We start from the raw sequence: 12,787 nt of genomic DNA on the forward strand, positions 1-12,787 counted from the left end.
ACTGGAATAGATAAATATGTTCATTTATTTTTAAAGCCAGTTCAGCATCTATGGCTATATTCATGGCGAGAACTGGTTTTTGGCAAAGTCAGAAATGCGGGTTAGGTGAATTGGAGATGTCAAATTGCCCTTCCCTCGGTTTGTGTGTGTGTGTATAGATCAACGTGTCTGTTGTTTTTGGACTGTTTAAGGAAACCAAATAACACAGTGCCCAGAGTAATTCCATGCTGACTGAAGGAGAACATGTACACCCCAAACAGAAAGGCCTCCTGACCCAGCCAGGGCTTGAACAGGGGACCTTGTTGCTGTGAGGCAGCTGTGCTCTGTTTGGGGTGGCAACTGTTTCGCCCCAAACATCTTTATTAAAAGGGGCATCCCAACACTTAGGGCTCTATCTTACACCCGGCGCAATGCAGCGCAATGCGCGACGCAAGTGTCTTTCGCTAGTTTCCACCCTAATTTTCACGTTTAGCGCCGCGTTGTTTAAATAGCAAATTTAAGGAGAAAAGAAGGGGGGAAGAAAAATGAGAAAATCGCCGGTTCGATCCCCGACTGGAACATGCAAAGCATACATGAATTAATGCAAACTATTTCAATTGCTATGAATCAAATATAGTTTAAAAACGGATACAAATAGAATTGGTAAGAATGCTTTGTTTGCTTAACAGTAATAAAAATAAGAATATGATACTACTACTTCTCCTGCTTATAATAATAATAATAAACCTTTATATCTAAGAAATGTTTCTGACAATCACTTCTCCCACCCTGTGGACATGTCTGCTATACAAATCTGTCCCTTTTTCTTGTAATTTTAATGGTTTGTTGCAATAACAATAATAAAAATTTGATACTACTACTGCTTATAATAATAATAAACCTTTATATCAAAGACACACCCTGTGAATCTGTCTGGAATATGATCATGTCCCTTTCTTGTAATTTTAATATCTGTGTGAGTTTGTAAAAAGTTTTCCAGATAGGTATGATAGAAGAAAGCCAAAGGATACTGTTGTAGAAATAAAGTTCTTTTTATTTTTATAACAAACACCTTCTCTCTCACATAAACACAACTTTATCAAAAAAGCTTTAAGCTTATTTATATGGGTTTAATGATCAAATGTGAAAAGCAAATGAACAAATTAGCTTTTCAGAGGGTGAACAAATGACCCTAACAGAGGTGTACGCAAGCAAGCACACACACATAGCATTTAAATGAACAAATTATTGTTTTTTATCTGCCCTCTTCTTCTTCATCTCCTCCCTCCATTGGTCAAGTGGCATAACAGCAGTCAGGGGACAGTAAATGTGGCCATAATACTGGCTGTGGCCAGTATCTTTGTTCCAGGGCTGGTGGCACAGACTGCACTTGTTTTTGTCCACAGTGCGGACGTAGGGCCTCCGAGCAGGTGGTGGGGAGGGAATGGGGCCAGCTGGAGCAATCTGCCGGATGACAGGAACTGGACATAAAAACACAAACGGGGCAAATGCAGGACTGGGGTTGGGAACAACAGGTAATGGAGCAGAATCAGCAGGGAACAACTGCCTTGGTCGGAAAACCTTTGGAGGAGGGGGGTGCGGGGCTGGAACTGCAGACTTTCGCTTGTCCACTGCCTTTCCCACTGTGCTTGCTGGCAGGTGGTAGCGGTGTTGGGGGCCAAGCTGTGGGGGGGCTGTAGTGGGGCGAGTCTGTCCAGGCGGGAGAGGCCTAGCAGCAATAGGAATGGGGGCTGGCAAGTTCACACCCTGAAGCAGGATGGCACATTCTTGCCTCTTTAGCCGCTTCTTGTGCCATTGATTTAAAGTTGTTTGATTCACCTGAAACAATTGCAGGGTGGTATTCTCCATCACAGTCCCATTGCCCAGGACCAGCTGCCGGATCTTGCTGTAGTCCCTCAGAATTAGAGTCCATCTTGTTACAGCATGATTTCCTATTTTTTTGGGGCTCCTGTGAATATCACAGAGTTTAACAAAGATAGACTCTACCAGGCGGCAACAGTCTGGCCACTGGGCAGGGGATCCTGTTGACCCAAGGACGCAACGGGTCATGCTATCCACACCAGGTGTGAATTCAGGCTTGGTTTTTGAGCACCTGAAGCGTCCTGTTGTAAGATTCACCTGGTGCCGGGCAGCATACGCCACTCTCTGCTGGTCATATGGAAGCAGGCTTTGCCATAGGGCAATGATGGTACTGGCCTGCTGGTGGCTCAGAGTTTGACCAGATTCCATCCTAAGCCCCACCAAGTAGCTTGCAAGGTTGTCCACTCTATCTATCCCTGGTACACTGCGTTCATCCACAGCCTGGTAAAATATAAGAGTGAATCAATGTTAAAAAGATACAATATCACAGGCAGAACAACAGCACAACTAGCACAATGTACTTGTCACAAAAATTCTTACCAGTGGTTTCTCAGGGACTGGTTGCACTGCTGGGGGAGCAGTGGCTACAGAGACAGTGAGGGTGGTCGGGAGAGGAAGGACGGAGGCGTACGTGGTTGTGGCGGATGGAGCAGAGGTGGCGTAGGTCATCATGGCAGATGGACCAGACGTGATGTAGGTGGTCGTGAAGGATGGACCAGAGGTGGTGTAGGTGGTCGTGGAGGATGGACCAGAGGCGGCATAGGTGCTTGTGGAGGATGGCGAAGAGGTGGCGTAGGTCATTATGTCGGATAGACCAAACGTGGCGTAGGTGGTCAAGGAGGATGGACCAGAGGTGGTGTAGGTGGTCGTGGAGGATAGACCAAAGGTGGCGTAGGTGCTTGTGGAGGATGGCACAGAGGTGGCGTAGGTCATAATGTCGGATGGACCAGACGTGGCGTAGGTGGTCATGGAGGATGGACCAGAGGTGGTGTAGGTGGTCGTGGAGGATGGATCAGAGGCGGCGTAGGTGCTTGTGAAGGATGGCGCAGAGGTGGGGTAGGCCATTATGGCGGATGGACCAGACGTGGCATAGGTGGTCATGGAGGATGGACCAGAGGTGGTCGTGGAGGATGCACCAGAGGTGGTGTAGGTGGTTGTGGAGGATGGCGCAGAGGTGGTGTAGGTGGTCGTGGAGGATGGACCAGAGGTGGTGTAGGTGGTCGTGGAGGATGGCGCAGAGGTGGTGTAGGTGGTCGTGGAGGATGGACCAGAGGTGGTGTAGGTGGTTGTGGAGGATGGCGCAGAGGTGGTGTAGGTCATCATGGCGGATGGACCAGACGTGGCATAGGTGGTCATGGACGATGGCCCAGAGGTGGTGTAGGTGGTCGTGGAGGATGGACCAGAGGCGGCGTAAAACTGAAAAAAGGGGAAAAACATGTTTATGGAATTTAATCTATCTTGTTTACTTTGCTTTTTATGAATCTATTTACTCTTTAGATTGAATTAATGGTATTTTGTTTGTTTCTATTTTTCATTTTATTGCGCTATACAAATAAAGTTAAAGGGATAGTTCACTTTAAAATGAAAATTCTGTCATCATTTACTCATCCTCATGTTGTTCTAAACACAAAAGAAGATATTTTGATAAATGATGGTAAACACACAGAAGTAAGTGACCATAGACTTCCATAGTAGGAAAAAAATATTTTGGAAGTATTGTGATAAATGACTAAGAAAATATTTTGATAAATGATGGTAAGCACACGGTTGACGGTACCCATTACATACCATCCTTTTTTTATTCCTAATATGGAAGTCTATGGTCGCTTACTGCTGTGTGGTTACTATCATTTCTCAAAATATCTTCTTTTGTGTTCATTAGAAAAAATAAATTCATACAGGTTAAGAACAACATGAGGATGAGTAAATGATGACAGAATTTTCGTTTTAAAGTGAACTATTCCTTTAATAGTGCTATACAAATAATACTACTTGAACTGTTATTATTAAGAATAGTTACCAGTTGTTGATTAGGTGCTGCTGTATTGGTGTTAGCAGACCCAGTCTGGGCAGAGGCAGGAGTGCTGGCAACGCTGGTCGTGGCGGGTGATGAGCCAGAGGACAGGTCCAGCGCCTCAATAGTGGGATCCAGGTTGAGGTCCAAACTGATATCTCCGAAGCCCTCATCCTCCAACTCCTCCTCTGTGCCCACATCCTCCAACATCTGATCTGTCACCTCAGAGTCAGGATCCAAATCCTGTAAGGCCTGCCCTGTTTGACGGTACAGGTAATCTATACCTATGAGTTCACCTGGGACAGACAGGAGAACACAGTTAGAAGGAAATAAAAAAAAATATATATAAATATTATATATTTTTATGCAATATAAAAAGCAATTTAAAGTTGAAACTCACCAGTATAGACAGATGGTGGCTGAAAAGATGGTGCAAGCTCTCTTCCAAGTACCTTAACACTTTGGGTGTTGACACAGTGCATCAGGTCCCCGGAGTAGCTTAACATGGATGGAGGTTTGCCTGCCAGAGATGCCATTTTACGGTCTTGATTCCATCTGTTCAGGCCTTCCAGGAGGTACAGCTGGAAATTCAAGCTGTTGGCACTTGTTCCTTTAGACAAGATCAATAACTTTACATTACTTTTTTGTGCTATGCTATTGAAAGCCATTCATTGTGTCACCCTTAATATTTCTGATGAATAATGATTTATACTGACCTGGAATGAACCTGTTCAGATGGAGATGAAAGGACTCCAGTGATGTGGAGCCCCTTGCACATCTGTAATTTGGCAGCACAATACCATTTTTGGTGGTGGTGCCGGTCTGTGTGTAGAGCAGCACACCTGGTTCGTCCTGAATGCACTTTACGTGCTTCTTCTGGAGTTGCCAGATGTTCTGCATCCTCTGCTGGTCCAAAAGAGGGACACCAAGAAGGTCTCGACCCTTTACCCCCATCAGCTCACTGAGGAGGTGCTCAATCATCAAGATGGTCTGCTTCTCTCCTCTTGTCCGCCTTCGGCAGTGCAGGGCCAATTCCTCCTTGGTGATCCGTTGATCCACCATATTGTCGGTGATGTTAGGGATACCTTCATGTCTCAGCTGCTCCCTCTTGGCCTGCCTCAGCAGAGACACATCCCCACTGTCCCATTCAAAAATACAGGAAGACATGCGTGGGGGGTAAAGAGGATATGCATCCTTAGTGCACCCAGCTGCCAGTCGCTGTATGAAGTGGTAGATGTCCAGCTTCACCACCAAGTCTGGCCACCCACCAAATCTCTGCTTGAGCTTGGTCTGCCCAGTGCCCTCCCGACAGCAATCGCAGTCCACATAGAGGAGCTGAGGCGGAGCCACACCTGCATCAGTGTACCTCCGGATGAGGTCAGCTGCCATTCGGTCCAGGGCTAGACCCTCCTGAGCTGTCAGAACACTAATGAGGATTTGGACAACCTCATTGCTGACAGATGTTAGCTACAATGCTGTCCCCTTTGCAAACCCCGACAGCTTCTTTGTGATCTGTAATTACACAGAAAAGACAGTGAGTGATGCTTTATTCACTCACTCTCAATTATTTATACAGTTATGCAAAAATATTGTGAAATATAAGTAAATAAAGTGCAGAAATTTTATAAATAGATTTTATTTCCTTATTTCAAATGTATTGAAAACATTACACATTCAATTCCAAATCAAAATATTAACAAAATGTACAAGTCTGTCTTGTTCTTTTAAAGGGAAGCAAAGAAAATGAATATTAAGCTGTTCAAAAAAATAGAAGTGTCAACACTTATAAACTGAAGAAATTTCTTAAGATTAAACTTCACTTTAAGCTAATGAATTACAAATATTTAGTTGCATAACCACTGTTGTTGATAACTGCTGCACATCTGTGTCAAAATAACCAATACTGCCTTTACTGTGTACTGTTGCTTGAATTCAGTACACGGGGGACCCCTGAGGTTCTGTCAATAACCACTAGACCCTAAAATAACAATTGTACTCTCATCAGGCCACAAAATGTTACACTATTTTTCTTTGGGCCAGGGCTGATGTGATTCTGCAGATGTCTTTATTTTAACACTGATATTTTACAAGAGCTTATTGCAAACTTTGCATCATAACTTTGCTGCATTTCTTTATACGCATTACGCAAGGATGGAATGGTCTATTTTACTTCAAAATTCAGCAGCAGATGTATTTTATAACAATGGGTGAAACATTTGCGGGAACAAAATAATTTCCAATGCAGAAATATTACTACGAATAACGAATAACAGTGGTTTATCAGGTTACTGATGTTGCACTGCTATTTTTTTGTACATAATATTTTATGGAACATTACTTACGTATTTTAGGTCAGTGCTACTACTAATGGTGTATTTACAATTCTTTTTATTGAAATGTAAAAAGTAGTTACCTTTTTGGTGGAGTCCATATTAAGGATGCATCCATATGTGGAGGTTATGCTGGCTTTAATGTGGTCAATCCTGCACAAGATATCTCGCCCATAAACAGCCAGCATCCACCTGTGGGAGGGGATAGTTTCAGGCTCAGGTGGCTCCTGAAACCTCACAGGAAGCAGGCTTGGCTGGGAGGTGAAGTCTGAGCAGGCACCAAGGTATCGGCAAAGGCGCTTCAGCCACTCTTCGCTGTGGTTCTCCCGCAGCTGCCTCACTAAGCGAGAAGGGCTGTTGCCCAGGGCCCTCTCCCTGAGGAACCTTATGACCCGCATGTCACAGGCATACCTGAATGAAACAAAGTGAAAGAGAGACAGAAAGACACAAACATTAAAACCAGCTCATCTCAATTGTGTTTTAAATGACAAAACAGTTGTTACACAAGCTAAATAATCTCAGTATACTCACTTTCGAGTTAGGATCAGCCTAAATTCCAATCTGTGAGCTAAGTCCAGCTGGTCCAAGATGGCCTTGCTGGTGGAAATAAAGGCCGCTTTGCACCCACTGCACCAGAGAGTCTCTGTGATCATAAGATAAAAGCGGTCCACATCCAGAACCTGGCGGGCTCTCTTGTGTGCCCCATAGCCTGCGAGCTGTCTCCCACACACAGGACAGGACATCCTGACCTTCCAGAGGTTGTATGGCATCCAGAGTAGAAGATTGTGTGTAAAGAAACGCTCTGGAGCTGGCTCTGGTGGATCATACCACAGCTTCAGGTCGGTACGAAGCCGATGTTGCTTCCACAAAGCTGCTGAAATCCACTTCTGATCCTGTAGTGGTATGGTTTTCATCAACTTTGTGGGAAGCCATCCAGACTCTGAACCTGGAGCGGTCACCCTATCCTCGGCAGGTTGGACAGAGGATCCAGCCACAGATGGAGCAGCAGAGGAAACACAGGTGGAGCTGATCACAGGGGTGAGAGGAGCAGAGGACGTCCCAGAAGAGGCCGCGGCTGATACTTCCTATTGTAATAAAAAAAAGACAAACACATAGACATGATTACAAGCCACTTATGAGGAATGTAGCATATTTATGTGATCCAATAATTTTAGTGTGAAGAAAACGATTAAATTAAAGAGTTTCTCACAACACTGGAAGCAGCTCCTGGACCACAGGAAGAAGAGGTTGCTTCAGACACAGAAGAAGGAGGAAGAGACAGGGGGGAGACGGTCTGAATATACAGCCTGGGACTGCGAGCAGGAGATGGTGTCCTAGGTGCAGGGCTGGGCAATGCAGAAGTGCTAACAGGCTGCAAGATTAAGAGATGGCAGTTTACAATTTTGAATGAAATAATCTATCATTATTAGGTATTGCAGTAACGATGATTAGATAAACTCTGCATATCTTTATGGAATGAAATGTCTTTTTTTTACTATACCTTGGTTGCATGCGTCCTTGCAACACCTAGATTTGGCTTTAAAGCTGCACCATGGACACCACCAAACCGCGGCTTTGTAAACTGACAAAAAGAAATTAGTAACATTATGTGAAGCATACACAGTGATAAAATGCTATAAAATATGATAACATAAATATCTGCAAAGGCATGCATTTACCGATGCCAAAGTTAAAGTAGGCTTTAAAGGTGCCTTTCCAGATGTTGTTTCTGACTGCCCTGGTGTTACAGGTGGTGACGTGGATGGTGTGGATGACACAGGGGCCAAACTGGAAGGCTACAGTTTCAGAGAAAAGGAAATTAAATTCAAAAACAAACAAAACACAGCGGCTTTGTAAACTGACAAAAAGAAATTAGTAACATTATGTGAAGCATACACAGTGATAAAATGCTATAACATATGATAACATAAATATCTGCAAAGGCATGCATTTACCGATGCCAAAGTTAAAGTAGGCTTTAAAGGTGCCTTTCCAGATGTTGTTTCTGACTGCCCTCGTGTTACAGGTGGTGACGTGGATGGTGTGGATGACACAGGGGCCAAACTGGAAGGCTACAGTTTCACAGAAAAGGAAATTAAATTCAAAAATAAACAAAACACCATCAACACATCACAGTTTTATGAAACACTTCTTATACCTTTTTTGTATGGAAACCACAGTCACATGTCTGTGTCCCCCCAAACAGAGACATTTGCCCCCTGTGTTGCAGTGGACACTTCTCAATCTGTAACATATGACAGTGAATCATAACTACCTCTTCCCTCTAAATATGACATTCTTTCTTGTGTTTATATACATGTCCAACTTTACCTTTTGATACAGGTCATGCCATTTCTTCTGCCGTGGTGCCGGTCTGTTTCCCGCCTCAGAAGGCCAGACCCCCTGTGTGGCAAATCTGCGCAGGCGGGCCATCCATTCACCCTCACTCATAGCCCTGTGCTTCTTGTGCTTGGAAGCCATCTTCCAATAAAAGATAGCGTGTGGCAAAATACAAAGTTTATGACTATTCAATAGAACTGAGTAGTTAATCAATTTCATACATTTTTTTTCAAATAGCATATATTTAATCTCAGTGTTTTATTACAAGGTTATAGTTTGATATTTGGGAGGAAGGGATAATGTGGTGGTGTGTGGGTAAAATATGCCATAACTCAAAAAATCCTGATTATTGCATACCATTTCAATTACATAGGCTTACCCTTATGAAAATTAACCATGGTTTAACTACAGTTAAAACCATGGTAACCACAAAATAACCATGGTTTTGACAATCGTGGTTTTCCAAAACCATAGTTAAACCATGGTTAGTGTAATAAAACCATGGTTTTGCTGATTGTAATAAATACACCAAAAAAACATGATTACTACACTTTCACCACAATAAAACCATGGTTATTTTCACACCCCTTACGAAAATTAACCATGCTTTTACTACAGCTAAAACCAAGAAGCCATGGTTACTGTAGTAAAACCATGGTAACCACAAATAACCATGGTTTTCACAATTATGGTTTTCCAAAACCATGGTTTTGCTGATAGTAATCAATACACACAAAAGTAAACATGGTTACTACACTTTTACCACAATAAAACCTAACGTTAGGTTCATTTTCATAAGGAACAATTAGCCTAACTTACATAATGTTTACTATCGATTAGCCCAGTAAACAAGCCTCATATTACGTTATAAAACGTCAGCTATTTTTAGCCAACTTAATGTACGCATATCAACGTAATAACGTGAATTATGCACGATAGTAATTATATCGATATAAACATGTAAAACTGTAAAAGTAATGAAACTGGCCGCTAACTTTACTTGATCTCTAAGTTACATAAATAAGACGTTTATCTGTGTAACTTACACGTAAAACGTTAGCTAATTAGCCAATTAACTAAATATAACACACAAAAAAACTAAATATAACACCATTATTGGCTTCTTACCTCTAGTTGGAAACGTGAAATTCAAAGTAAATCCGGGACAACTTTCTTTCTAAACTGCTGGAAACCGCTGGCGATGCTCCGCCAGGTAGATGGAAATGATGCAGTGATTGGTTGTCAGCAAAGGCAAGGAGACGACGATTTCGGAAATTGACTTTATTGATTGGCTGAACTGTGAGGTAAAGATACACATACTGATACGTGATTGATGCATATACGTATAAAAAAGTTGAAAATGGATGATAGTGACTGGCTGTCAACAGAGGCAATGATGGGATTAGGCTTTATTGATTGGCTGTGACAAAGTTGGAAAGATGCTAACAGTGATATGTGATTGGATGGCAATAGACAGTCTCTCGTTCTCCCGGCACCGCTATTCCAGCCACAAAAATGCTCCCGGCAGGAATTTTCATGACAAATCACAGCAAATATAGCAGTCGGCAAAAGGAGGCGCAGAGAAACCTTGGCCCGTACGGGGATCGAACCCGCGACCTTGGCGTTATTAGCACCACGCTCTAACCAACTGAGCTAACCGGCCACGGAAAGGCACCAGTCTCTGCCAAGACTGACATGAATGTTCCACAGTGTAGCAGTCACCAGCTTCCTCAAGCAGTTCCTTGGGATGGGCCTGTTTGGTCCTGCTCCTCTGTTTAGCCACAATGAGCCCTAGTGTTGGGCTGGTGTCAAAATAAGCACTTATCGATATAAGTACATGCTTATTGCTTAATATTTGAAATGGTGTGAGAGAACTCGACTGGTCTGCATAAATCTCGGACCTGAACCCAGCTGAACACCTTTGTTATGGATTACAGGCTCTGAGCAAAACACTCATCACCCAAACCCATCAATGATTTGTTCACAGGGTCACAGTCATTTCAGCACAGAAAAAGTCCTTTGCAAAACTGTTGCAACATAGACGGAAACAAAATTATTTGACATGGTCTGTAAGGCATAGCATTAATATTTGTTTTGATTGGAGAAACTGGAATAGATAAATATGTTCATTTATTTTTAAAGCCAGTTCAGCATCTATGGCTATATTCATGGCGAGAACTGGTTTTTGGCAAAGTCAGAAATGCGGGTTAGGTGAATTGGAGATGTCAAATTGCCCTTCCCTCGGTTTGTGTGTGTGTGTATAGATCAACGTGTCTGTTGTTTTTGGACTGTTTAAGGAAACCAAATAACACAGTGCCCAGAGTAATTCCATGCTGACTGAAGGAGAACATGTACACCCCAAACAGAAAGGCCTCCTGACCCAGCCAGGGCTTGAACAGGGGACCTTGTTGCTGTGAGGCAGCTGTGCTCTGTTTGGGGTGGCAACTGTGTCGCCCCAAACATCTTTATTAAAAGGGGCATCCCAACACTTAGTGTAGTTTTAACGTCAAGTAACATCTTAGAAGCCATGTCCTTATCGCATTTTCCAAGTGTTGATCTTAGATTTTAGGAGAAAATTCTGATAAATCATCCGGTAACTAAACTGGACACCATGCATCACTAGCCTGGTTGTATATTTAAGTCTCATAGCTCCAGGCACCTCAGGGTACCTACCCAGTGGCCAGGATGATGTGCCTTTCCCGGCCAGGAGGGAGTAGGACAAATAGCCTGGGTCATTTTTCGGGTTGAGTCAATTGTGTTGTTTGAAATCAACTCATCGCTTGTTAAAACAGCAAGCCCTCCGGTCGAAAGCTTAAAGGGTAGGGGGATCGTCTAGGGGTTAACAAACAAAAGACAACCTCGGACACGGTTTCGACCTGACAAGACCAAAGGCGGAGGTGTCGCTGAGAGGTCCCTGACGTCCTTTGCGGGTTTCTCGTTGACATTCCATTCCTTTCCTGCCAATATTGCCATACAAAGCGGCGTTGTGGGTTAAAGCTCCGAGGGACCTCTCACATGAACGTCTCCGATACGGATGTTTTTTCACAAAGCAACATGGAGCAGGAGCTTAACACTCCAAGAGCATTTTGTTGCCATTTAAAATTGGAATCATTTTCTTTCAATGTTCATTTGTCTTCGTGTCATTTCTGGTAAGTCTTTTTAATGCATTTCATTGTCAGATTGTACACAAGAGCTGTGTGTTTCCTTTGGCCTGTACACATGAGCTGTGTGTTTTCTTTGTCCTAAACGTCAATGCATTTTTCATTTATTCTATGTTTTCGTACATGTTTAATTTGCTTCCTTGTAATGTCCTTGTGTTTGCTGAAATTTTGCGACTTGTGAGTTGTTGGCCCACCGCCAGGGTGACCAGAAAAAGTGCTCAATGTTGCTTGAATTAACTCATTTTTGTCTAGAGCCTGAGTGCTCTGGTAAAAAGGCTTAAAGGGCAGGGGGATTGTTTTGGGGTAACAAACACTGTTCCCTTGGATACCCAAAAAGTCTTACAGGTCCCACCGAACTCGGATCGCTGGATTCAGAGTCCAGAGTGCTAACCATTACACCATGGAACCACTCTTTGCGTTAGGGCCTGACCCGCCGGGTCACGGAGAAAAGGCCACTCGGATAGGGACCTTAGGTTAAAAAAACTCTCAAAAGGCTGCCCTCAATGCCGAAACCCGGGATCGAACCAGGGACCTTTAGATCTTCAGTCTAACGCTCTCCCAACTGAGCTATTTCGGCCACAAAAATGCTCCCGGCAGGAATTTTCATGACAAATCACAGCAAATATAGCAGTCGGCAAAAGGAGGCACAGGGAAACCTTGGCCCGTACGGGGATCGAACCCGCGACCTTGGCGTTATTAGCACCACGCTCTAACCAACTGAGCTAACCGGCCACGGAAAGGCACCAGTCTCTGCCAAGACTGACATGAATGTTCCACAGTGTAGCAGCATCAAGAAGCAAAGCTAAACAAGGGCTCGTCCGGGATTAAAACCCGAGACCTCTCGCACCCAAAGCGAGAATCATACCCCTAGACCAACGAGCCAAGCCGTGCTGTCTTTTTGCCGTGCCACCGAGACATGTGACCACAACACAGTCACCAGCTTCCTCAAGCAGTTCCTTGGGATGGGCCTGTTTGGTCCTGCTCCTCTGTTTGGCCACAATGAGCCCTAGTGTTGGGCTGGTGTCAAAATAAGCACTTATCGATATAAGTACATGCTTATTGCTTAATATTTGAAATGGTGT

At 43.6% G+C, this 12,787-nt stretch overlaps 1 protein-coding gene and 3 non-coding genes across 4 annotated transcripts; all 4 read right to left on the reverse strand.

Annotated features, from left to right (window-relative positions):
• Positions 1 to 1,224: 1,224 nt before the first annotated feature.
• LOC141351459 (uncharacterized) lies at positions 1,225 to 10,027 on the reverse strand. The gene is made up of 15 exons (XM_073858255.1): positions 9,673 to 10,027; positions 8,536 to 8,685; positions 8,363 to 8,449; positions 8,160 to 8,276; positions 7,884 to 8,000; positions 7,706 to 7,786; positions 7,415 to 7,576; positions 6,736 to 7,289; positions 6,288 to 6,615; positions 5,367 to 5,386; positions 4,591 to 5,300; positions 4,275 to 4,484; positions 3,881 to 4,170; positions 2,401 to 3,276; positions 1,225 to 2,301 (listed from the first exon to the last, which is right to left on the reverse strand). The coding sequence occupies exons 2-15, from the start codon at positions 8,683 to 8,685 to the stop codon at positions 1,225 to 1,227; spliced, it is 4,779 nt and encodes a 1,592-aa protein (XP_073714356.1). The 5' UTR covers positions 9,673 to 10,027.
• A 106-nt stretch (positions 10,028 to 10,133) lies between these two features.
• On the reverse strand, positions 10,134 to 10,207 carry trnai-aau (transfer RNA isoleucine (anticodon AAU)). The gene has a single exon. It is a non-coding gene; the product is annotated as a tRNA-Ile (tRNA).
• A 2,002-nt stretch (positions 10,208 to 12,209) lies between these two features.
• Positions 12,210 to 12,282, reverse strand: trnaf-gaa (transfer RNA phenylalanine (anticodon GAA)). Its single transcript has one exon. It is a non-coding gene; the product is annotated as a tRNA-Phe (tRNA).
• Positions 12,283 to 12,363: 81 nt separating this feature from the next.
• Positions 12,364 to 12,437, reverse strand: trnai-aau (transfer RNA isoleucine (anticodon AAU)). The gene has a single exon. It is a non-coding gene; the product is annotated as a tRNA-Ile (tRNA).
• Positions 12,438 to 12,787: the final 350 nt, after the last annotated feature.

Source organism: Misgurnus anguillicaudatus, chromosome 20 (assembly GCF_027580225.2).
Source record: "Misgurnus anguillicaudatus chromosome 20, ASM2758022v2, whole genome shotgun sequence".
NCBI classification, from domain to species: Eukaryota; Metazoa; Chordata; class Actinopteri; order Cypriniformes; family Cobitidae; genus Misgurnus; species Misgurnus anguillicaudatus.